At 40.2% G+C, this 25,526-nt stretch overlaps 2 protein-coding genes across 2 annotated transcripts in view; both read left to right on the top strand.

Annotated features, from left to right (window-relative positions):
* LOC109951975 (rho guanine nucleotide exchange factor 40-like) overlaps positions 1–6,442 on the top strand; it is a 26,771-nt gene extending 20,329 nt beyond the window's left edge. The window contains exons 2-5 of the mRNA XM_020586781.1: positions 1,807–1,896; positions 2,694–2,801; positions 4,818–5,103; positions 5,613–6,442. Of these exons, the coding sequence (XP_020442437.1) occupies positions 1,807–1,896; positions 2,694–2,801; positions 4,818–5,103; positions 5,613–6,442 (1,314 nt within the window). The remainder of the gene's footprint in view (positions 1–1,806; positions 1,897–2,693; positions 2,802–4,817; positions 5,104–5,612) is intronic.
* arhgef40 (Rho guanine nucleotide exchange factor (GEF) 40) overlaps positions 6,360–25,526 on the top strand; it is a 22,221-nt gene continuing 3,054 nt past the window's right edge. Inside the window, exons 1-22 of the mRNA XM_020586789.1 lie at positions 6,360–6,740; positions 6,997–7,226; positions 7,324–7,509; positions 7,699–7,813; positions 8,405–8,498; positions 8,653–8,739; positions 9,649–9,765; positions 10,619–10,717; positions 10,902–11,053; positions 11,921–12,059; positions 12,724–12,843; positions 13,562–13,753; positions 13,868–14,377; positions 14,477–14,835; positions 15,413–15,662; positions 16,566–16,655; positions 18,307–18,513; positions 20,127–20,306; positions 20,559–20,739; positions 21,382–21,492; positions 23,945–24,054; positions 25,445–25,484. Of these exons, the coding sequence (XP_020442445.1) occupies positions 6,442–6,740; positions 6,997–7,226; positions 7,324–7,509; positions 7,699–7,813; positions 8,405–8,498; positions 8,653–8,739; positions 9,649–9,765; positions 10,619–10,717; positions 10,902–11,053; positions 11,921–12,059; positions 12,724–12,843; positions 13,562–13,753; positions 13,868–14,377; positions 14,477–14,835; positions 15,413–15,662; positions 16,566–16,655; positions 18,307–18,513; positions 20,127–20,306; positions 20,559–20,739; positions 21,382–21,492; positions 23,945–24,054; positions 25,445–25,471 (3,855 nt within the window). The 5' untranslated portion in view covers positions 6,360–6,441 and the 3' untranslated portion in view covers positions 25,472–25,484. The remainder of the gene's footprint in view (positions 6,741–6,996; positions 7,227–7,323; positions 7,510–7,698; positions 7,814–8,404; positions 8,499–8,652; positions 8,740–9,648; positions 9,766–10,618; positions 10,718–10,901; positions 11,054–11,920; positions 12,060–12,723; positions 12,844–13,561; positions 13,754–13,867; positions 14,378–14,476; positions 14,836–15,412; positions 15,663–16,565; positions 16,656–18,306; positions 18,514–20,126; positions 20,307–20,558; positions 20,740–21,381; positions 21,493–23,944; positions 24,055–25,444; positions 25,485–25,526) is intronic.

The following is a 25,526-nucleotide window of genomic DNA, read 5'->3' as shown; positions in this document are numbered from 1 at the left end:
ATGCTTTCTAACTATTGTTTACTATAAACCAAGCAATGATATATTCCTATTCACATTTTCAGCCTGTAATGGTCATCAGTTTAATCATCATAAAAATATCTACCATAAACAGTTACTTAATCTACTGCTTGTCTTTAAATCCTTACTAAAGTTGTGTTTCTGAAAATAAGAACATATCTTTCATTGTAGTGAGATAAATTAAAAATTTCAGAAAGAAGCTATGTTTCAACTTATGCCTCTGCAAAAAGTTAAGTTAAAAGTTTTAAGATAAATAACTGAATGAACCCTTATATCTTTGAAGAGCATCATTTCATGTGTAGTCTTTATGTGTGGTCTCTTGGCAATTTCACAATTTCAGACTAACATGACCTTTGAGCTGCTCTGTACCTGGAAAACTGAGCTGTGTTCAGCAACACTAAGTTTAATCACTTGTTTTTTTCCCCAAGTTACCCTGTAGTTACCATCCAAGATTCTGTTACTAGGAAAAATAAAGCTGTACGCATTTGAGTGTGATGCCACTTTGCTGTTGGTGCCATAAGGGCTGAAGTCATAGATGAAAAATTTGCTTTGCAGCCAAGTGACTGGATAGGAAGCAGAACCTAACATTTCCTGTGAGTGACCCAAGTCTCTTGGAGTTGCATTGATGATGGTTTATTAAGTGTTCTGCTTTGTTTACAAGTCTTAAAACTTTCTCCTCCCATACAACTGCTTGATATTTTCCTGTGCCTAAATTTCCATTTTTCTCATTATCTTGTCCAGATTTTGGTCAAAAACAATTACAAATAAGTCCCGACATTTGTTTCAGCCTTAGCTGAAACAATGTTGCACAAGCTGTCACAGAAAAACTAAAGTTCATCTCAAATACTTTCTTGTTTTTAATACCCATTCTATCCTCCTCTGTGGCTAACCCAAAGCCCCTTCTGTATACAAAAACAAACCCAAGAAATAATTTTCACATACTGTTGAACCTAGGTCTTCTTCCATAAAAACCCCTGCACCACCAGCTCATTCCCTCCTGGCTCATGCTCTCGCTAGCTCTTCTCTTTTTCCATACACTCTGTTGTCCCGCTCTGGGTTTTCTCCCATGGCTTTCTACCCACCCCCTTCATTCTTGTAGTTATTCAGCATAATATGCTGTCTGTTGAAGAAACTCCTAATGTAATTGTTGTCAGATGACATCCAGAGAGTCAGACAGGGGTGAAACAAAGAAAGTTGGATTTAAAAAACATTGGAGATGAGGAAAAAAGAGATGGGGGGGGGAAAAAAAGAGAGAAACTGAGAAAAAGAGGGAGAGAAGCAGATGGGTGGTTGGAGAGGAAATGTGGAGGGAGGGAGAGAGAAAGAGAGAAGTTGGAAAAATAAGAGAAAAATGTCACATGTTGCCATGCCAACAGACCATGTAGAAAAATAAACACTGTATGTGTTGTGTGCTCTGCTCTGTCACCCTCCACCTCATTGGCTGGCCCAGTGTTGAGTGTGTGTGAATGTGCATGCAGCTGTGCATGCATATATAGCATGCGGGTGTGTGTGTGTGTGTGTGTGTTGAGGAGCTGCACTAGTTTCTGCACTCTTTTGTTCTTGGGGTTCTTGCATTAACTCAGCCTTGGAGGAAATGTTTGACACTCCCCAGACCATATAACAGGAAGTTGAAAGTAGGGTATGGGTGTATATTTGTGTGTGCGTGTGTGTGTGTGTGTGTGTTTCAGCAGAAAGTAAGACAAGCCTGCTGTTAAACACAAACACATTAGAGTTCATTCAGTGTCCGCTTATGGATTAACCCTCTCTTACCCTTGTTGTCTCTCTCAGGGTTCAGAGGCAATGGAGGATTGTGTGCAGGGGGCACTCTCATCACTTTATCCTCCTTTTGAGAGCACAGCACCTCCCCTCCTTTCTCAGGTAGACTTTACAAGCGCCTTCTCTCCACTATGTATCTTATAGCAATAAACAGGATATAAATAATTCAGAGTAGTTTAAATGATAAAGCACTGTTGGAGTCGGTGGGGAAGGCAATGCTATGTGCAGATAACGTGGCCATCCCCATATATAAACTACTTCTAGAAGCCAACTCAAACTAAATCTACAGTAGCTTGCTCATCAGTTATAGCTAAATTTGCTTCCTCAAACCCATATGAAAGAGCAGCCGATTGGGCTAAATGGCTCAGTCTCCTACAGGTGCATTGTGTGAACTCTTGGTAGGCTCTAATATCTCCATTGTAGCTTTCAAAGTCACATTTGGTTTTAGTACTTTCACAGTAGCATTAGTTCCCCAAAAGCCAGTGGACTAAGTGGCCTTTGAGGCTTCTGGGCCATTCTCAGTTAGCAATTATAAGAATGTGATAAATGGCTTGTTCCAAGTTTACATGTAACTTCCTATCTAACTTCTTTGTTACTATGAAAAAGGATACTTCATAAAACAATGTAGATAAAATAAGACATCAATGGTCATTTTCTTGTTTTAAATTCTGATTATAGGCTGAGTTCAGGAGATTCTTCCTTTTGGGCAACGGAAACCTTTCGAAATCCATTATATACACTAAGAAATGCATGGAGGTCTAGCTGAAACAAAGGCTGCCTTTATATTTTGAAGTTCTTAAAACCATGTGGAATTGACATGTTAAGTTGACAGCATTTTGTTTTCACTGTATCTAGTGGTATTTACTCATGATTTTGTCCCTTTCTGCATATTTATTCAGGTCTTTTCAGTCTTGGAGTCAACCTATCAACATGACAGTCTTCGCTACCTCCTAGACTACTTTGTTCCTGCCAAGCACCTCCTGCATAAACTCCAGCAGCATGCCTGCGTGAGTCCCAAACGGCAAACACACTGCAGACAAGAGCACACACATAGCTTTTTAATCAGACCAAAAGCCTCTATTATCCAGTGTGAAAAATCTGATTTATTTAAAAAAAAGTGAGGTCACAAGTCTAGGTTTTTACATTTTCTGCATATTACATCTCAATTTTTGTTGAACCAAGTCTAAAGCCATGTCTTAGGTCAAGCAATTCAAGAACAAGTTCAATTCAAGTCACAAGTTTTCATTAGACTTTACTTACTTTTAGGCCTATTAAGGCAAATAAACTATCATGTCTAGAAGGGTAAGTCCAAGTCACAAGTCTCCAACAGGCCTCACTTCTTCAGACATCAATTAGAGCATGTCTAATTGAGACATGCCTCAAGTCAAGCCCCAAGTCCTAAAGAACCAATTCAATTCAAGTCACAGATGTTCATAAGGCTTTACGCTTGTTTTTGAGATGGTTTCCTGCCTTGGAAACTATATGCTAAATAGACAGAGACAAAATAAAGAGAGTAAAAAAAGGTTAAATAAAACAGTCATTGTTGTAACTGTCTGTGTCCCATAGACATGAACAAAAATGGGATTATAGTATGACATAGGATAGACCATGTAAACACTGTGCAACTTCCATTGTCCTCAAATCACTCTCACACTTTGTCTCATACACACAAAACAAGACAAACAAATGAGGTGCAGTGTGCGCTTAACTCAAAGCCATGTGGTTTTTATGGCCCACCATTCCTTGTATTTTACTTGACGAGTCACACAGACAAAGATAAAAAATGCACACTGTTTAGCAGAAACTTGGATGGTAAGAACTTTCTCATATTACCCTATATACACTTTTCCTAGACTCACACACACATGCACTGGCATTGCGAGCAAGCTCTGTTTTCACTGTTGCTGAGTGGAGCTGCCTGGGACGGGAGTTAGTCTGTGAGTCATGGCAATAATTCCTTCCATATGTGACTGTGTTACTGCTGTGAGAGAAAGAGAGAGTGAGTAACAGAGGAGCAGTGGGAGTCGAAGGAGAGAATGGACACGGCTTTCATTCACTGTGCCTGCATGCATGCGCATGTGTCTGAAAAAAGAGAAGATGCTAGAATTTGCAGAATATAGTATACTGATTGAGGAATTTTTCAGAAATGGGAGGTGGTGAAGAAGGAGCAAACACTGGGGTACATTGAGGAAGAAGTAGGCAGAGGGAGGAGGGCCAGAGAATACAAGGTTAAAGAATGTAACAGACAAACTTTTAAAAGAGGAACAGTCAGATATTTTAATGCTTACTACCTGCCCTAACTGATATGAGATTTTCTTGACTGAAACGTTGCCACAAGTAGGAAAAGAGACAGGGGAGGCTGAAAGGGAAGAATATAAAAGATAGAGAATTAGGAAAGAGAAGATGGAGAAGAGGTCAATAAGGAATATAATTTGATCATGTCTCATGAGTCCAGAGGGTACAAAGCGTGGAGGGAGCAATCAATTAGACGTGACTGGCAACAGCAGAGAGCGATTCTGGATGAGATTTATACCTCAGGCTATGAGAAAGCGGATATAGATTTGACACGGCATTGATTAAATTTGGATTAGTGTTTCAATTCGATTGTTTTTCCTAAAGAGATCAGTTGATTAATGGGGTATAGAATTCCAATAGGGTCCTTCAGTCCTTGACCTAAATTCACAGGGTTACCAAATGAATGCTGCTTAAACATTGTGGGAATTTCTATATTTATACCTATGTTGTTCAATTGAGTTTATCTCTAGAATATGTTTTCCACTTATGAAACAGTGATGGACAGTTGGTCATATGTCATACATACCTCTTCTGCAATGATCTAGTCTTCTCACTACTGCATGTAATTGGGCAGAGCATGCACTACACAGATACAGAAAAGAAAAGAGGTACTGAAAGAAGACTTTGTGCACACAATTTAATTTTGCACAGATAAAGGTTTCATTTTTAAATGTACACATTTAACATAACCTCTGCCTCTCCCTTTCTTCTTTTTCTTGTTATCACAGTCTCAGTACTTGGGCTGCTTGTTCCTTCACTCTGGCTGGCCACTCTGTCTTGGCGAGAAGGTAGTCGTCCAACTATCCACCTTAGACTGGAGGCTCCTCCGAAGTAATGACTTCTACCTGCAGGTGGTGCCCTTCTCTACACGCTGCCCCAGGCTGGCCCTAAAATGTCTGGCCCCTGGGGGGCGTACCGTTCAGGAAATCTTGGTACCTGAGTCACAGCACCCCCTCGTGTTCACCACCGAGTGGCTGCACAGTGTCAACAAGGAACGAGGCCACAAGAGAGAAGGTAAGGAAAGGATGTCCTGTACTTCGGTTAACACTTTTCTTCTTTGAAAAATGTGAGAATCCATGGGTGATTATTTGTAGTCAACCAAGTAAAACATTTCTGATCATCCTTTTTGTTAACTGTCAGGAAGAAAGTTCTTTCTTCTTCTTTCTTCATAATCAGTTTTTTAGGTGAAAATTCTTAACACTGTTGCTTTGCCAATAAGTAATGACTGCAAAAAAGACTTCAGGGAGAACGGGTGACATGAAACACAAGAGGCACATTTATGGCCAAGAGAAGCATGTGGAAGGCCTACATGAGAAGGGACAGATATATAACTGTCAGCTGGGTGGTGAGAATAACTGAGCAACAAAACCTAAGAAAGCTGTAGAAGCTGAACCATTTATTTTCCAGGCATCTCATTTTGGTGTTTCCATTTTTTTTTTAGTTGAAGGGCCTTTTTGCCCAATGCATACTCTCAGTAAGCGCATGAAGTTGACATAAACTTTGTTCTGTCTCATTGTTACAAGTTGGAGGAGGACTTGACACATGCCTGGTCAGTACATCTGATGGTGTGGTTCGACTTCCATGGAAGGAAGTTGTCTATCCAAAATTCATCCATGACCCTTCTGAGGAACTGGGCCTGATGTCAAACCACAAGGGCTCCAACCGCCTTCCCAGTGAGGGTGGCAGCAGCCTTGGGGGCTGGGGTGGCTCATCCTCTGGGGAACTGGACTCTTGGTCCTGGGATGAGGAAGAAGATGACAATATACCACCAGATGGCTTGGACTCTGAGTCTGCAATCTCCAGGCGAAGGCGGAGTGAGGATGGGCTTGGGCGGTCAGGAAGGCACCCTCAACTTGACGGGGACTATGTGGAGCTGCTGGAGCCCAGAGGAGGTCCTGATGGAGGGGTTGACCCAAGGCAGAGGTACCTGGAGATGCATGGAATCTGTAAGACCAAGACTTTGCCTCTTTGCAGGAGAGGCAAGGCCATCAAACTTCGCAAAGGAAAGGCATGGGGATATGGGAGAATGGAAAAGTCAGGAAGCTTTCGAACTGTACTTGGTGCCAAAGGGGACACTGTGACCCCCAAGAGTGATGTGCCCCCACCTCTGCCTCCGCCAGGAGTCACTGAACCCAGCAGAGGAAGGCGGTCTTACTCTTCCTTTGGCCATGATTCTGATGAAGGAGATAAAACAAGAGAGTCTGAGGACCTAGAAAGCAGTCAACTTTATTTTGATGACTCATTCAAAGAAAGGAGGCCAGGCGTGGTCTTACACAGCCATGCAGAGACAACCACCAAAGTAAAGATTCAGAGAGTGGTGACAGTTTGGTCACAAATGAAATCCAGGACTTGATGAACCACAAAGTCGGGCATGTTATAGAGGACCACTCAGATCACGGATCTCATTCAGACTCAGTTTTTGAGGATACCGATAAGCCACTGAGTGGAGACAGTGATACCACCACCCCAACATCAGATGTCTCAGAGAGACCATTCACTGGAGTTGCAGAAAGTAGAAAGATTACTATCAGCGGGTCTAAAATGAAGAATCCGTCTAACCCCAAGGTGGCAGAGGACAAGGAAGGAAAGACAGAGGACAGAGTGTGTCCCAGAGGAAAGGAAGTTAAAACTGCAGGATTCAGAGCACCAAGGTACAGATTTTTTTTCTTATATATTACACTACAGTCTTTAATCTTATTCCTTTTATTGTTTCATCATATAGAAGTACAGATCAGTAACACTTAGGTGCAACATCTGTGCAGAAGCTCCAAACGTACACGTTTTGGCCTTAGAAGGATGATACAAAAGACACCTCCTAAACACATTTTGAAGAACATTAATTCCAAACAACACAATTATTAACTTTTTGTTGTATCTCATTAAGACTTTCCTGTGCTTTGTCTTTAGGAGGAAAAGGAAGGGAAAGGGGGCCAAAGGGAGGGCCAGGTCTGGTGGTCGTGCACACCAGAAAGGCTCTAAACTGCAGGGTAAAGCTCCTCAACCAAGTCCCGCCACCTGTTTTACTTTAACAAAGGTGCCAATCACAGAGGAGAACCAGTCAGAGCAAACACAACAGGCTGACAACCGTCATGGAGTGCCAACCAAAACAAATGAGGGGACAAAGGAAACCAGTGCAGGTCTGAAGAAAACTGAAAGTTTCTGCATGAACATCAGATCCAATATGTCCCAGAATACCCCTAAAATATTTTCCCTAAGTTTTGTATTTTTCAACAGAGACAGAAGCCCAATCTTTGCCTGTGTGCATTGGCCAATCGGGCACATCCTTACTTAACCGTTCTAATGAGGAGGCCAGGTCACGAGAGAGTCTCGATCAACTCAGCGGTGTTACATCTAAAGATCCTCCATTGCTTAGGGATCTGAACACAGAGCTTGTCCAGTCCGGGAAGCTGAAGCTGACAGGTAAGTTTCTTTCAGGCCTATTCTGCTTTTGTTAAATAGTCAGCACAAAACCTTTTTAATTGCAGTTAGTTTTGTAGATGTTTGACTTTGCTGTAGTCTTTGTTGTTGTTTGTTATTGTCCAGCATACAAAGGTGGGCTAGTAACTCTTCACTCAACTCAATGTTTACTGTGATGTGTATTATCCACAGGTACAGTGGACAGGCTGGGGCGTGCTCTGGTTGTCACAGAGACAGATGCATCAGAGGAGGGTTTCTGTGAGGAGGAGATGGCTCAGGTCCTGGCTTGCTATCACAGAATCACTCGGTAAGGCTATGTTCGTCCTATTTTTTAGACTTTGCAGTGCATGTTACCCATTTTCATACCATAAAATCCCTGTTGCCTCTGCTCATGCTCTACTTTCACACCCTAGCAAAACCTGTGTCTGTACCTATATTTTTATTATTAACTTGTTCTCTGATGTTTATATTTGGGCTTATGTCATTAGTTTCTTGCTGAACTGTTCACATACAAACATAGCCAAACATGCTTCATGATCCTTATTTCAACTTTCTGATTTGACAGCATGTGGCAGAAAACAGAGAAACCCATAACAAACAGACTCGGCATCAGTTCAGCAAACATCTCTGAATTTGTTGGCCTATCTTGCACAGTCACCGTTCATTGAGTTCTCACAGCAAGCCTAAACACAGCTACAGATTTAGATTGATGTCCCACTTACTAGTCTTTAAATTAGACTATAGAGTTTTGATCCACTCATGTCAATTTTCTAGAATGCCAAAATGATGGGTAATGAAAATGGTCAAGCATATCATGTTAGGACAAAATTTTTTTTGTTAGCTTCCATTTGCCACGGTTACCACTCTACATCCACCTCTCTCCATTCATCCTCATCAGGCCTGCAGCCAAAGAGAAAGGTCTGACAGTGTTAATGGACAGTAGACACTCTCCACCCTCCTCTCTCTGCCTCTCTGCACTTACATTGTTCCAGGTGAGACAGAAAATTAAAAAACATCATTTAACCAGATGTGCTAAATGTTCCCTTATGTGCTTTAATTTGTCTGCAAATGTGATCAACAAGCTCAAGGATGTGTTTCTGCGCATGTTTATTGTTTGTTTGTTTTTTTTTTGCACGTGTGTTCCAGGTGCTAGTTCCTGGCGGTCTTGGATCAGTTCTGGTTTTGGTGGAAGAGCAGCAGGAGTCCCCTTCTCATAATCTTGGAGGAGCAGAGGTGAACGCATGTCAAGTTTGCAACTTACGTACCAAAACACATTGGAGTTTTGTTCATTTTCTTTTAGTCCAGTTAGTTTTATTTCTTTGATTTATGTAAGTATTAAAACACAGGTAGAACAGCCACATGGAACTTATGAAAACCAATGTCAAAGGCACAATGATAAAATGTGTTAAAAAACATTAGCAAAATGAAAGTTCCTGAGCCTCTATTGCCCATTGTCATGACAACAGGGATATCTGCTCATGCATGAAATGCAAAATGTTTAAGAGGAAATAACATTTCATAAACTACACTTTGTTTCTCTTCCTTGCTAAAATTTGATCAATGTCAGATGCTCTTAGCTGGAGCTTACATTCACATTGTGGTTAAATCTAAATAAGCCCAATTTCCATACATTTGGCACATCTAGAGTTTTCAAATAACTCTCATTTTTGCTTTGCACTGATCAACAGAGAGCTTACACGCATGAGAATATTCTTCTTCCTCTGGCATGTGTTTTGATTTTGAACCTGGCAGCATTAAACCTTTGCATGTTAAAAGGAAATCCCACCCAAAAGATATATAAACCATTGGGGAAAAACAGCTAAACCTTTGCATGTTAAAAGGAAATCCCAAACAAAAGATATATAAACCATTAGGGAAAAACAGCTGTTGGCTCTACACCTCACATACAGTACATTGCCTTGGTCCATTCTCTAGTTTGTGCAAAATATGATGACTTTTGGGACATCTATATTAAACTGAGACATTTACTAACAGTAAGCTGCTTTGATAGGAGTGTATGCATTCAACAAGATCTCAGTTCTTATGTTTTTGCAATATTTTTTAAACATTCTCTTTCTCTATCCTCTGTTGACTTACTGTTTTATTTCCTGCCCCTAATTTTTCTTATCCTGCCCTGTCTAGATCCACATAGTGCGTGGAACAGGGGTCCTTCAACAATATGTAGACAAGCAACAGCTTCCCAAGGAGATGGATGGAGAGTTCATCCACTGCCACTCAGACTGGCTGGCCTTCAGACTAGTGAGAATCAGCTGTTTTATGTCTGTTTCAATAAAATAAGTAGATTTGCTATTGCTTTCTTCTTAATTTTTATACTTACATTTTTATATACAATGTACAATAGTTTTTTTTATATACCATGTTAGAGCCATAAAACCGAGGCAGTTAGATTGTCTGACCTGAGTGTACGCTGAAGTGGTTAGAAGGAAATAGAGAACTGATCACTTCAGGGATTAAGACTGACTGATATCTACGCTATATTCCAATTTCTTTAAATTATATGTAGTACATTTATGTAGGTCATTCCTTTTTTGAGCTTAACATTTTGTTAAGGAGACACTTTCAGTAGGTTCTTGGCTGTGGAATTGATTCCAGGGTCAGTTTTAGTGTGAAAGTCTTTTGTTTTTTGGCTGATAAAAGTTAAAGTTGTAATATTTAGCTTTCTCTCAATGATGACAATTTTCTTGTGTTGGTATTTAAAGCCAGCAATGCAGAATGAGTATGGAGGAAACACAAAGGGCACTCAACATATCAAGCAGGTTCAGGTTCAGCTTGCTCATTAATTACTGGTAACTACTGAGTTTTTTGTTCCTCTAGTTTAAAATATTGCCATAGAACTGATAAACTGGGTGTGGAGGATAAAGAAGGAAGGTTTACAATTCTCAGTGGCTTTTCACCAGACAGTTTGTGTAGCTTTATCCAAAGCAATGAAAATATTTTCCTGTTAACTTTCTCTGACATCTCTCGTGGTCGTGCAGTTTTCTACAATAACGAATACCGTCTTTATTTACTATATATGCTTTTTATCAATTTGATGGAAGAAGAAAGACATTGATCTCAAAGTAATTGATCCCACTTCTTGTTTTCCATTTAGAGTCTGGAGAATCTGACAGAGCGTTGTGAGAGTGCCCTTTCACTGCTTGGAGAAGCACTGCAGTCTATGGATGCAGAGCCAATGCCAGACAATATCAAGGTACAGAAGGCAAACGTAATGTGTTTTTTTACTCTTTCAGTATCAGTGTATCAGTAATTTGATACAGTGATACAGAAAGTTTGCTATGTGCCTGTCAGACAGAAGCTAAGTGCAAATTTCACTGCATATAGTTTTGTCATTGGTGGTAAAACTCCACATTAATAAGCATGTTGTACTTTTTCAGGGTGTTCCTCTGAGCATCAACAAACACAGACAGCTCATGGTCAGCGTCCTGGCTGACCAGCGCTTAACTGAACTGCAGCAGAGGGGTGGGGCGTGGCTTGCAGGACTAACCAATAGCGCATCTGGACTGGCACAGAAGTCACCAGACTGCAAGTACAGTACCAGAAGCCTCATTTTTATACTATACTAGAATCTATACTAGAATAACTGTCATTTTATTTTCCCCTTCTTACGTTACAAAATCTGCAGCTTATTGTTTCTGAAATAGATGTAACCATAATTTAAGAAAATAGGGAAGTGCATTTCCTGTAGAATCCTTCAATAAGGATAACACTGAAAATTAGAGGAAGTGAAAGAAATTTAACTTTAGAACACATTATTTATAGTAGTAATGTGTTCATCTAATATACTGAGATTATAATGGGCTTCTTGTTGTTATGATGCTAATGAGACAATATACTGTTACATAAACTTATTGAAGTTACTGTTTTAGATAAAAAGAAGCCAAAAACCTTTAATTAGGCAAATGCTAAGACATGCAGAACCCACCTTATACAAGGAACTTGGTCCCCAGGGCCAGGAAAGGAATTTACATGTTCTTTTCTTTCCCAAGTCTGGTGTTTGATTGAAGTATTATTTTTTCAAGATGGGTTATAGGTTAAAAATATTCCTCATCATAAAAGACAAAGTTGTTTGTTTTAGCTAAAAAAAAAGCTGGAGGAGAACAGGAACTTATGATCAAATGAGACAGAGGGCAATGCAGCTTGTTTGTTTGTGCCTGACAATTGCTTACAGATGATCTAAAGACTGTTGTATTTGTAGCTGTTCTTCCTTTGCAGTAATGAGTTTGGGCTCATTCTGAAAAATGAGGCCAAATACAAGTATAAGCTGATCTGATTGAAGTCTTTTCTTACCAGACAGCTGGTCTGCAGTATTTTTTGTTTTCCACTGGTTCAAATGTGTGACATCATCCAGGCATTTCAATGATTGCTTGGTAATTTTTGACTTTTGACCTCTCAGGGCTGCTCTTGCTGCGACCTCTAAACTCTATGACAGTGTGGATGATGCCCTCCATAAGCTTGTTCAGGTGTCCAATCAGAGAGGTCGCAACCTGGAAGCTCTGGGACGACTAGCAGGGCTGGTGGACAAACTGAAAAAGGTATGTGAGGAAGGAAGAGTGTGGTTTTATTCTAATTAGATTAAAAACTGATCAGTCATGTCTCTCTAAATTCAGGATTTCATAAACAAATTTATAAACTTGCCATTGTAGAATAAAATATTCTGTTTCTGCTCCTAACCTTGGATATTTTCAGGCAGACATTTTTGTGGATAAAAAAAAGGCTTTTGATTCATTTGCTATGTTTTTTGAAAACTAGAGACTGTGTTATCAGTGGTATCACTGGTTGATTCAGTTGCTGTTTTATTTACAGTAAAGGTTAACACCTACTTAAGTTTTTGGTGCACAGGATTACTCTACACATGCAGTAATGGGCTTGGCTGCTTTGAATCCACCCACCCTCTGCAGCTCCCAGCAGGGTCTGGATTGAAACTCAGATTGGTTGGTGATGACTGTGTGAACTATGTCTTATCTAAAATATGCTTCTTCTCTACTCCCTTGTTTTGTCACCACAACAACATAGATACTACAGGATTCAATACAGTATGGCGGTTAAAAAAGCTCAAAATAAAGTAACACGATGACTTCATATCCAGTTTTCCAATCCTCTGTTGGGTTTCACGTCCCTCATCTCTCTCTTTGTCCCATATGTGCAATTAAATGTGTCGTGTCCTCCTCTCACCCTTCTCTCCCCTTTATTCCACAGTGTGATAAGGAGATTGAGCAAGTCCAGTCACAGCTGGAAGACTACAGGGACCCTCCTCTGTCCCTCAGCAGACTTTCACTCAAACAGCAGAAGTTCAAAACCTTCAGAGAAACAGCCAATGTGAGCAGTCCTGACTCTTCATGTTTTTTGATACAGTACAACACAGAGCTATCTGCATACATGCCAGTATATTTGTTTGTATACACCCAATAATACAGTATAGTGAAAATACAGTGCTTGGCTCACATGTTCAGCAAGATTTTAAAATTAAAGCCACTATGTGTTAATTTCTTTACTTTGGTGCCACTCAGTGGTGGTGTCAAAAATAATGTGTAGACACATACACTGCACCAATTTTTACCAGGGGTAAATCCAAATTTTACAAACTTGCTTACAATACTTACAAACACTGTGTTGTACTGTACACTCTGATGTCACCTTTCTGTCTTAAAAGCATTAATCATGTTTCTCCCTCCCTGCTTTGCTGTTGCTGGCCACAGCTACAGCCAAGCTGGTTAATTTCAAACCACAAAAGGCTCGGGCTTGTGGGAAATGGTGTTTATTAAGAGTGGTGTTTTATATATAATAATATATATATATAAAATAGAAAAAAAGAATATAAATGATAAAAAAATAATAATAAAGAAATGATGTTGCTTCATTATTATTATTATTATTAGCCAGGTATCAGCGCAATTTTGAATGAGGTTTTCTTATTGTACTTCTGGAACATTAAAAAAACCTAGAAGTTTAGTTTCCCTTCATCTTTACAGTACATGGAGGTATATGGAGTATTTCCAGGCAAAGACCTCACAGTGGATCTTCCTCAATCCTTTAGGAACTGCACAGTGAGACTCTTTCAGTGTTGAGTGATTTGGAGGGCTGGTGCGAGCTGGACTGGGCAGGCCTGAGTGACGTCCAGATGCGACTTCCTCCTGTGAGGGAGAAGCTGAGAGATATGTCCCACTGTTTGTCTGACTGCTGGACCACCCTGGATAACACACAGAGGCTGCTGTCCACACTAACTGAGGTAAAGTAACACAGGAAGCCATGTCTTGTGCCCACAGCAAGTTATGAACACACATTATTAGTGTAAAATCTTCAGAAGTGCCAAGTCATCTTTTACTTCTTGTCTCCTGAGTAGGCCACCCAATGGTGTGATGCAGTCTCCTCTACCTCCTCCTCCACCTCTTCTTCTTCTTCCACCTGCCCTCTCGCCTCCCTCCCTCCCATCCCCCCATCCCGTTTCCAAGATGCTAGGTCCTTAGCCATAGAGCTCGGTGGCGGGGCGCTCTTGGATCTCTGGACCCAGACAGTAGAACGCTACCAGCGGACTGTGGCACAGGTCAAACCCCGGTTCCTCCAGTCTGACAGGACCCAGAACCAGGGCCAGGGGAAGGCCAAGACGCCTTCAGCCAGCAGCCTGTGGGATCTGATGGGTCCTGAGGGAGAGGGCGATTGGGGGCTGGGAGCTGGAGGAGGAGAAGGGGGGCTGCAGTCATGGGGATCCTTGGCATCGCTGTTCAGACCACAGACCTGCTCCACACTGAAGATAGGAGAGGAGAAAGGGAACAAGAAAGAGGGAGGAGGAGGAGCAGGAGGAGCTGGGGGAGGAAAGTTCCTGCAGAATCTCCTAAATCCTGCAAAGAAGAATGTGAGCCTGTGCTTTGAGTATACAGTACAGTATGCTGTACTCTAGAACCTTAATCTGGTTAGTCTAGTTGCTGTCATGTTAATATCCATTTCCTTTCAGCCCACAGAGGCCCCGCTCCCTCCTAAGCCACCCAGAAAGCGCCACCCGAGCTTTGACCTCCAGGCTCTTCTGGCTCCCCGTAGAGGCACGGCGACCACCAAAACTGCTGAATCTCCAGTGGGTGGGGCGAGTCGCAACTCCCCCATGTCCTGGCTGGGGCGACGGGCATTAGTTGACCCAGTTATCACTACCAGCATGGCTACAACAATCCCTGGATGCAGTGGAGGGGTGTTGATTCGAGGAGTGGAAGTCAGCAGCAAGGAGGTGGTGGACCACACGGGGTCACCGCGACAACACGTGCTACTGGGGAGGACTGAGAGGGAAACAAGCACAGACAAGACTGGTTCAACTGCCCAGAGGTGCGTTCAATGTCACTTTAGCTTCTTTGCTCCTTTTTGTTAAAACATCTTCTCCCCTAGGCTTTTACACTCTTGAACAGCTAGTCTGTGTTTGCTCTTTTAATTTGTGCTTTTTAACTTGTATATATTTAGTTTTTATTGCTGTGCACATCGGGGATCATTGGGCTAGAGTCAAATTCCTTGTATTTTTGATAATACTTGGCAATAAAGTTAATGCTTAATGCTTAAAATGAAATGCAGAAGGTCTGAGTTGCCTTAGAGCTACAAAACAAGACCAACATAATTTATTATCTATGTGAGAAGTGAGCCATCCTTCCTGGAATATTTGAAGCACAACTAAAGCCTGTTTTTATCCGTTTCTAAGGATTTTATCAATTAGCATGCAATCTTATCATAATTTTATCTTTACTAACCCTTCGATCTATGTTCACTGCTTACTGCTATCTTTACTCCCACATCCTCTTCGCTCAAACTTCTCTCACTCCCACATTTGTTTCTCTTTTGCAGATGTACTCATCCTTTTTATTTTACTCTCCTTATCACTTTGTTTCTCCCCTTCTGCCCGTCCACCCCACAGTAAGCTGTACCTGCTCTGGTGCAGGATGCTGAGCTCAGAGAGGCAGTATGTTGCTGTGCTGAAGGGGGTAGAAGAGACATACTTCCCCTTACTGGAGCTCTCAGATACCCCAGCCTGTATCAGGGGGAAAGCAGACACCATCTTCCCCAACTGGGCCGGCCTCAGCACCTTTCACTCACAGAACCTACTCCCTGCCATGGAGGGTGCTCTTGTGCAGAGCTTGTTGCAGCAGGACTGCTTCAGTAAATATGTAAGTTCAGCGGTGGTGAAAAAAGAACTCAAATTCTTTACTTCAGTAAAAGTAACAATATAACAGTTTAAAAATACTCAAGTTAAAGTTAAAGTCCTGCATTTAAAAATGTTACTTAAGTAGATATACAAAGTTTTGGTATCAGAATATAATTAAAGTACCAAAAGTAAAAGTGCTCATTATGCAGAATAACACATTTCATATGAATATACAGTATATAAAATGATTGGATTACAATTACTGACACATTACTGTATTCACATTTAATGCTGCAGCTGGTAAAAGTGCAGCTTATTTTACCTTATACTGTATGCTTATAATTTGAAGTACTGTTTAATTCTTTCATTTTGCATAGGTAATCTGACTCTAAAAAGTAACTAGTAACTAAAGTTTTCAAATAAATGTAGAGTATAAAGTACAATATTTGCTCCTAAAATATAGTGAAGTTAAAGTATGAAGTAGCAGAAAATGAAAAAAACTCAAAGAAAGTACAGACATGTCAAAATTGTACTTACATACAGTATTTGAGTAATTGTACTTAGTTACTTTCCACCACTGAAGTTCAGGATTATGGGGTGACTGGTAGTTTTTACAACTTTGTTATTTTGTCTTAAAATTTGGCTACTGGGACCACAGAGTATTTTAGAGTCTTGTGGGCCTGTGACCTGTAAAAAATGCTGTGTCTACTTCCAGCCCATCATCACAGGCTGAGGCACAGAACTTTTAAAAACTATTTAATGTAATCACTTCCTGGGAATCAGAGGATTTGGTACTAATTGGAGCACATTTAAAATTAGCAAAACATGTAAATAAGTGTCAATAACATAGCACAGATTTACAGATGGAATAAATAAAATACAAGAAATATATGTTCTCTGGTTTATATTTCTTTTTTCCACACAGCGGGAGCAGTTTCTGCAATATTCTCATTACATTAGGGCTAAACCGGACCTGGACTGTCCACTGGTCACGCAGGCTGCCGACTTCTTTAAGGTAAGATTTCAACATGTGGCTGCTGCCTTATTAAACCTTTAAATCTCTAAAATGTCAACTTGTTGTTCCCACATGGATCTCAGAAGAAGGGTTTCAATCTGAGGACTTTAACAAGTTTACCCTAATGTGTCTCTGTGCTGTTCCACTGCCAACTCCTTTCAATAAAAATAATTTCATTTAAAGAAATGTGCCCAGTTTTCTCACTGATTATAATGTATTCACACATAATAGAAGGATTCAGGGTCATAAAATTTGCATTTGCTTATTTTCTTATTTAGAAATCATTATGAATAATTTAAGAGCACATCACCAGCCCAAACCAATTAAAATTTCTCTATTCAATAGTGGCTGCAATTAAAAATGAGCTGTATACAGTAAAGCTAATTACATGTTTAATGTACACTAGAAAAGCCAATTAAAGGCAGATTATCAAGAATGTAATTTGAGCTCATGAGCGACAATTAACTAAAACTAATGCATCAACAGCATCATGAGATTACTTAGAGGACTCTGTAAGGATCACAGTGCTTAAGGTCTTTGAGACTACATTCAAGTTATAGTGTCACATCAAGAAGCATTTCTCTGGAGCCGCCAGCAGGAGGCAGTGTGAGCACATGTCCTGTCCTGGGGTTATAGCTACAGGAGGGTTCATGGTTGTTGTGATGGTGATAGATGAGAAACTGGCGTTTAGATGAAATGATGATGGTAATCGCTTCAGTTATTGCTGCGATGATTGTTAGGACAATGAAAACAGGAACATCATATATGGCTGGTGAACAGAGGAAACCCAGAAGCAGAATGTGATTTCTCAAAGAAAAATTGCAGCGTTATGTTTGAACTATGGGTTGTTTTCACCAATAACAATTGTAAAATTAAGCTTTTTGTAATTTCAAGCTATAATGACCAAAACAATAATTATCCTCAAGCGGTAACTGTAGCAGTTCAAAAGAGATGTTTTTCAAAAAATAGATTAAGAATATATAAAAAATTGATTCCTGTCATCGAATTAACCTATGTGATAATTATCAGTGAATAGTTGCACACGTTTGTACTGCAGTTAACTCTGATGCGACAAATGAAGCAGACAAAATTACCAACTTAGGGAATTAGCAGTGATTTTTATATATAACCAACCATGTAAATCAAATGTAAATTTAAAATTTAAATGCAATAATGTCATCCATGAGCAGAATAACCGCTTCAATAAGCCAAAATGACTCAACCAATTTATCTAGTAATAACAATAATGTGATGTAAAACTAATGAAAATGTAAGGAAACTCCCTCCTTGTATTGTTCTAAAACTTGAACCTGCACTTTACATTTCGAAATTTAAACCTTTCTGCCCACTTCTATTTAGACATTTCTGAGACCTGTGGCTCCTTCAGTGATACTTATGTCATGGAATGGTTATAGAATTTGTGTTCCTAGAGCGTATGTTTTGTCTAAACTTCTATACTTCACCAAGCTCAGGGACAAGGGACTCACACCCTACTTTTTTTTAATATCTGAAAGTGTCTAATTCACCTTTCTTTCCTTGTCTGTACAATGCATGGTGGTAAAGAAATCTTGGTCATTAAGCATTTAGGAGACAACCAGGCCTAACATTTCATTTTTCTGCAACTCCCCTGCTCTCTTCACCCCTGCTGCAGTCCAAACTTCCTGCAGCCTCCCCCCTTTCCCCTCTGTCCTTCCCTCACTGTCTTCAGGCTCCCATTCAAAGACTGGAGCAGTACTGTGAGGCTCTAGAGGAATTGGGAGGTCTAAACCCTGCCTCTGACTCCGCCCTCTCCATCCTGAGACATGCCCAGCAGCAAGGCGAGGACCTCAGGGCCAGCGACCTCATCGTCGGCTGCCCGGTGAGAATGCCTGTCCCAGTTTATGAGTCTGCAGCTGTGAATCAAGTCCCACTTTCTTTTCTTAGAGGGGAAAAAACTCATCTTGATGAGGTCAGGCCAGTGGAAGAGATTAAAGTGTTATTAGGGCTGCAACTAACAACTATTTTAATAATCAATTTATCTGTTGATCAGCTTAAAAGGATTGTGTTCGGTCTTGCTCAGAAAATGTATAAAGAAACATAGCAAATAAAAGGAAAGGAAGCAGGAGGAAAGACTGCATTTTCTGAGATAACTAGGAAGAAACAATTTGTGCCTCTCTTACAGGTAACATGGATTTAAAAAACAGCTTTAACCTTTATCAAGTTAGACAACCCCATAGGCAATTGCCCTATATTGTGCTCCTGTGCCACAGCAGTATCATTCAGAGCTAGCTGTGACAAACATTTGACTCCCCCACACACACACACACACACAGAACTATTCTCTTCTCCCTCTTTCGAGCAAGGGGAGAGATTACAGCAGCACAAACACTCCCATTGAGCTACTTCAAATCGCTGCAACAGCTCTCCAAGTAATATGCCAGTAAGTGCAGGTGTGTATGTGTGTGTGTTCATAATTTGTGTGAAAAATCCGTTATATGATGACCCACACATCTCTAGAGGTTCAAAAATAAAGTTTTGGTCGTCAATGGAAAATTATCAGTCCTTTTAGTTTTATTGTCAGAGTGGTTGGCAGTGATTGTTTATGTTGCCCTGTTTGCTGTTTTTTTGTGTATTTGTAAATCTAGTATGAGTCCTTAAGGGGCATTACATAATGTTTGACTCTGTCTGCCTCTGGTACAGTAGGAGTCACAACAGCTTCACAAAGTCTCAACCCTGTAATTGACGTGAACAATAAAGTCAGTTTTTGACAAAAGGCATGAGTCAGTTGGCCAATTAGAGCAAAGATCCAACAGAAAGAAGCATCTCTGGGAAGAGGGAATATGTCACCATGCAAGGCACTGCGTGATAATACTGCTTTGTCCTTTTCTTTATTGAACTGAGAATAAAGCTTTTCAGTCTTTGTAGTTGAAGTGTCTCCAAGCTCCAAACTAAAAAATTAAGTAGGTGAATAAAGGAGGGCTTGAGATTTTTCTGCAAAACATACACAAACAGAAAAAAAAACATCCCCCCCAACTAAGGAACAAAAATAAAACAAAAAAGGCAGCTTGTATCAGGTGATAAAATGGTCCAGAAACCTGTGAAAGCCCTCAAATGTATAACAGATGTACAAAGCTGCAAAATTGTACTTATTGGTCCTTTGAAATGTTTTCTTCTTTTCAGCTAAAGGTCTGGTATTATATCACTGGTTGATATTACATCACTTCTACTTGTTGTTCAGAAGTTTGTTTTATAAATTCTCCATTACAGTGGTTCAAAATGTCATTACATTTTTCAAGACAATTGATTAACCAAATGAAACAGGAAACAAGTGAAATAACTTCAACCCACTGCCAAAGAAAAGTGTTTTAACTCAGTTCAAGGCTAAGTGGCCTTGATGTTATTAATTTAAGACTTAATCTTTTGCAGATGTGAAGGCCTCAGGCTGAGGCCTAGATAAGTGCATCATAATTTTGTGTATGTGCGTGATTTCAGATCCCGGTGGCAGAGCGTGGCGAGCTGGTGCGGCAGGGCGAGCTGACGTTGTGTGGGGGAAATCGGAGGAAGCGGGTTGGCATGAGGAATGTCTTCCTCTACCAGAATGTTGTCATCTTCACCAAACCAAAGAACCCTGGCCCGGGACGCACCACCTACAGCTACAAACACAGCATCAAGGTAGTCGCTGCTCTTTCCGTTTCACACACACACACTGTCAGTTTTCATTACCGCCCTCTCTGCCAAGCGCTGTGTTCGAAAAGTTCACACTCTGCACTGAGTCAACTGAAAGCAAACATAGGCAAATCAAGTCTGAAGTGGTAACTTTTCTTGGCTGATTAAATGGGAATCCCAATGACACAGCAGTCCGCTTGACTAAAATGTAAAAATTACTTTGTTGACATGAACATCTCCATCCTCTTCTCCCTACAGACAGGAGAGATGGGTCTGACTCAGAGTGTCGGTGAGGATGGACTTAAGTTTGAGATTTGGGTCCGCCAGGCTCCTCGGACCAGAGACTGCATCACGCTGCAAGCACAGGACAGGGAAGGCAGGGAGGCCTGGACTCATGACATTGCCCATTTGCTGTGGACGCATGCCATCAACAACACAGGTACAGTATGACCTTTAACCCCGGAGGCCTCAACTTTAGACTGTCTCTCTAAAATCCACAAGATGAGGGGTATTTCACAGTTTTACACCTGTTTATATTATATTATTACTGAAATACCTATTCATTGTTTGGACACAATCCCAGCATATGCTAGTTGTAAACCAGGTACAGCACACCCACACTAGTTTTCTTTCCTATGAATAGAGGGCACAAAAAATATCATCACCATTCCAGTCTGCCGTTTGATTTTTGTTCATTTGTTTACGCCCAGCTTTCCAAGCACAGGGAACTGCTGGCTATCACATGTCATATCAATCTCCTTGTTTCTGTAAAACATTGCATCGCTGCACTGCTTCCCGTAGTTGGCTTAGATTACAGTATCACACTAGGGACAATGTAATGCAGCTGGGATAAAAAAGGAACTGACACATTTTTGGCACAGATACTTGGTGTCCAATGGTACTGTTCTCACTAGACAATAAACAAAAAGTATTTTCCCAACTAGACCAAGTTCTCTCCCTAATCTCTACTGTACCTGGCTTGTTCCCTTAAAAAGTCAAAATAAAAATGATAAATGTATAGAGAGCATTATGGAAATTTTACCTTTAAAAGATTACTTCTCCCTCCTCTCTCCTCTCCCAGAGTTATGTCTGAAGGAATCGCTTTGTATGGGAGTTTCCAGTAAGCTGCTGCTGGATGCGACGGGAACTCAAGGCTCAGAGCTGGACTCCATCTACAGTCTCAATGACAGAGGTAAGCTGAAGAAAGAATACACCTGCAACACTACTACTGTCTGGTCAACTACAAAGGAAGAAAAACATTTTCATCAAAGATTTGAAATTGAAATGTTTTTGGTGGGAACTGATTTTTTACATTTAACTCCAATCTGACCTAAAACTGCACCAGTGTCTACAGGTAGATTAGTAAAACTGAAAACAAAGCAAAAAGAACAGTTTAATGTTTTAATCAGTAAGAGTTCAGTGTAGAGTTTTAATTTGAAACCTTACTTCTCACCTGACAGATACACAAGGTCTAAACCAAAGTGCGGTTTCAGGAATGTCAGTCGGTTTTATGTGACCAGATTGGATTACTGGATTGTTCAAATTTGCTTTCTGAGCTCAAAGTAATGTGGCCGTGAGATTTACAGGCAGGAAACAAAACGAGTCCTGGGTGTATCTCTCCATGTGACAAGGTAATAACGTGGTACATGTTTTTTTTTTCCTTTTTCAATCTTGCGCCCCTGGGCTATTCTATGAATTTTTGATATTTGCCTCACACAGAGAATTTTTGAAGAGCTGTGACATGCCTGCAAAGAATATGTAGTGCAGTATGGAAACACATTTTACTTCTGCTATGATCAAATCACATCCCAGCCAATGTGTCTTCTTTAAACTGTGGCTTTGTCTGGATGTAAACGAAGCATAAGGAAAAATGTATCTTAGGATACTGGTGCACTGTACAAACAGCTGTTGCACTTGTATCTTGCATTTCTTGAAAATGTATTATTCCTCTAATGACTTTCAGCCAAATCAAGATGATAACTACAGTATATGTTACGGTTCTAGAAATGTCTGATATCCAAATGAATGATACAAGTAAGCTGTAACTAAAGTAACACAAACAGTTACTCAAGTTTTTGTTTGACATATTTGAAAGGTTTCATTGCTTTAAACACTGGTTTACTTTATATATAATGTTGTCTGCAGATACCATATAGAATCACGGATGCTGTAATATCCTTAATGCTGTGTTCATTTTTTTTTTTTATTGGCCACTTGGGGGAAGTGGAGCAAGCTAGGGCTGTCATGTTAGTTCAAATTCAACTTTAAATTTATCTCTGCTTTTGTCCATAAATTCTTAAGAAAATGATCTGGCTCTTTTACCTAGCCTAAATGTTTCACTGTGGTCAATAGCTAGTTGCAAACTTTGCCTATATTGCTTTTGATGCATACAGTTGCATTTAGAGCTTTTTTTCTGAAAACAAAACTGAAGAGAATAATGAGAGAACAATAAAGTTGTGGGTCGTAAAAAGAAAACAATGAGCTCAATGCCACTAAAATACTTCGTAGAGTTTCAGTGAACTTCAGAGTTGGGTGTTAATTTTCAGAGAGTGTTGCTACAAGCTAATATTTCACATTACGCATGTTAATCAGCTGTTAATATAAAAAAAAATCACAAGTGCTGCTTTAATAATATTATAGTAAGGTCTTTAATCATATTGCCCAGCCCTACTCCTGTAAAAAACTGGCTAGAAATCTCAAGTAATCTAAAACTTCACTGTAAATATCAGCAGCCTAGATGTTCAGGTCATGTCATAATTTGAGAGAAATCTGTCAACCAGAAAAACACCAAAAAAGAAAAATGTAAGAGATACTGAAAAATAACTATTCAGTTATTATCTTGCTTTTGTCTAATGCTATCAACAAAATCAGAGTTCTCTCCACCTACACAGAAAATCAGCAACAGGTTCACAGTGGCTCCCTGCTGAATACACAGAGTACAGTTATAAATGCAGGAAATTACTGAGATAGAATCAGAGAGGCAGGTTGAAAAAAGTTACAACCTGGAATACACATCACAGCTCAACACTATATAATCATATAACAAGATCGGAGTTTCCTTTTGAGAAAAGAAGTCTGTCCTCAGGGTTAAAAAATAATTAAACTAAAAACACCCAATCAAAAATACAGTTCCTCAGATTCCAGACCCACCATCCAGTCTCTAAAGGCCACTTGTTTCCCATTCATAGCTCGATGTAATGCACATACTGCTCACCAGGTGTCTCATAGAGCACAAGCAGCTCAGGATTTCAATGCATGAATTGTCCTCGGGAACAGAACAGTGTTAGAAATTCATTTAACAAGGTGAGAAAAATGCCTTCTCACTCTGACTCCTCACTCTTTGCCTCTCCCGCACTCAGTCTCCTTCTATTTTTAATTAAGAAAAATATTATGATACAATGATTTTTACATTATATAAATGCATACACACCATAACTGATGTAAATGACAATCAATGCAATCATGAATGAACGAGTGCAGGACTGCATTAGTATTTGAACTTGTTCCACTATCTGCCATGCATTGACAGAAAAATGTATATTTTAAATATGTCAATGCAGCCATATTTTGATGTTATATGCTAACCTACAACCCTCAACACCCCCCTCCGTTTCTCTCTCTCTCTCTCTCTCTCTCTCTCACAGTTCACAGCAGTTGCTCTGACTCTTCGTCTGTTGGCAGTCAGAAGGAGGGGGGATCCCCTGCGTCTGGGAGGGACCCCAGGAGAAGCTCTGGATTAACAGGTTACTCACAGGTGGGTTTAAAATGTATTCCCATATCACACAATCCAGGGATTGTGAATGAAATCAGTTTTTATTTGCAGAAATTACTCAACACTTCTCTGTGGATAAATATAGATTTGAAGTGTGAAGAGTGTGAAATGAGGAGAGGTTATTTTTTTTTTCCTACTGGAAGCACAGGCTCTTTTCCAAGGGTAGAGGTGTTTCAGAAGTATGTTTAGGAACATGGAAACTTTACCTACATTTCTATGTTAATGGAGAGCATCCGTGCAGTCATTCATTGTCATTAGTCTCTATTTTACAGTACAGATGATGTTAATGATGTTTATACAAAGGTGTGTGCCTTCCTAACTAGTCTAGCAATGTGAGAAAAAGTGAACTAATGAGACAGAAAGGAAGTGGGAGAAACAAAGCTGAGCTTCAACAACACTGTAAACACAAGCCCAAAAAGCAGACTGTAGAAAGTAGGTATACACTTCTTTTGAAACACATTCAAGCATTCAAGATTCTTAGTTTAGTTTATTTTATTTTTTTTGGTGAGTTGCATTCAAAAGCCCATTGTCTAGATATAGGAAAACTGCTTTATTAATGTATTATGCAAAAATGAAAAACTAATCTTGACTGTTCTTTAAGTTAAAAATGTACAAAAAAAAGAGGGGCAACTTCGGTTCAGTGGGTAGAGCAGTCGTCTCCCAAACGGAGGGTTGGAGGTTTGAATCTCGGTGCCTGCAGTCCACATGCCGAAGTGTCCACTGAACCCCCAGGTTGCCGCTGATGGTTAGAGCAATTGGTTGAGTTGGCGCCGCAGATGGCTGCCTTGGTTCTGTACCGGAAACAAATTCCTTGTGTGTAACATACTTGGCCAATAAAGGTTATTATTATTATCCTTATAAAAAGAGACTTTCAGTTTCTGTTAAAGTTTCTGATACTTAATTGGTTCAAGAAAGCCCACATGTCTGGTGATACATATACAAAGTGCTGTAACATTTCTGTATGTCACTAAAGAGAAGGCATAGTGCATGCATCTTCTTAGCTGTAAGAAAACAGCAAAACCTACCTGCCATCGCTAAGGTAGAGTTTAAATGAATGTGATCTGTGCACAGAATATACAAACACACACACATACACACACACACACACACACACACACACACACACACTCTCACAATCTCCTTATCTAGCAAACAGAATATGACAGATTGGCAAACAGACTGCACTGCGAACAGATTGACAGACAGACGGACATACGCAGCCCAAACAGATAGGGCAAACACACCAGACAGCGCATATTCAGCAACAGAGGGAGGATTGATGCTTGTGCACGCATACGCACGCATGTTGGTGCACATGCACACTTTTACGCAGAGTATAAAATGTGACTGTTCCTTTTTTCTCTCTCCTCAGAGTCAGTCTCCCTCTACAGCTGTGTAACATCTCAATAAGAGTAGGTTACTCTGTTTATTACAAGTTTCATCTTTCTTTCTGT

Source organism: Monopterus albus, unplaced genomic scaffold (assembly GCF_001952655.1).
Source record: "Monopterus albus unplaced genomic scaffold, M_albus_1.0 scaffold421.1, whole genome shotgun sequence".
NCBI lineage: Eukaryota > Metazoa > Chordata > Actinopteri > Synbranchiformes > Synbranchidae > Monopterus > Monopterus albus.
Note: the sequence above shows the minus strand (reverse complement) of the source record. Positions and strands in the feature narration are given on the sequence as shown.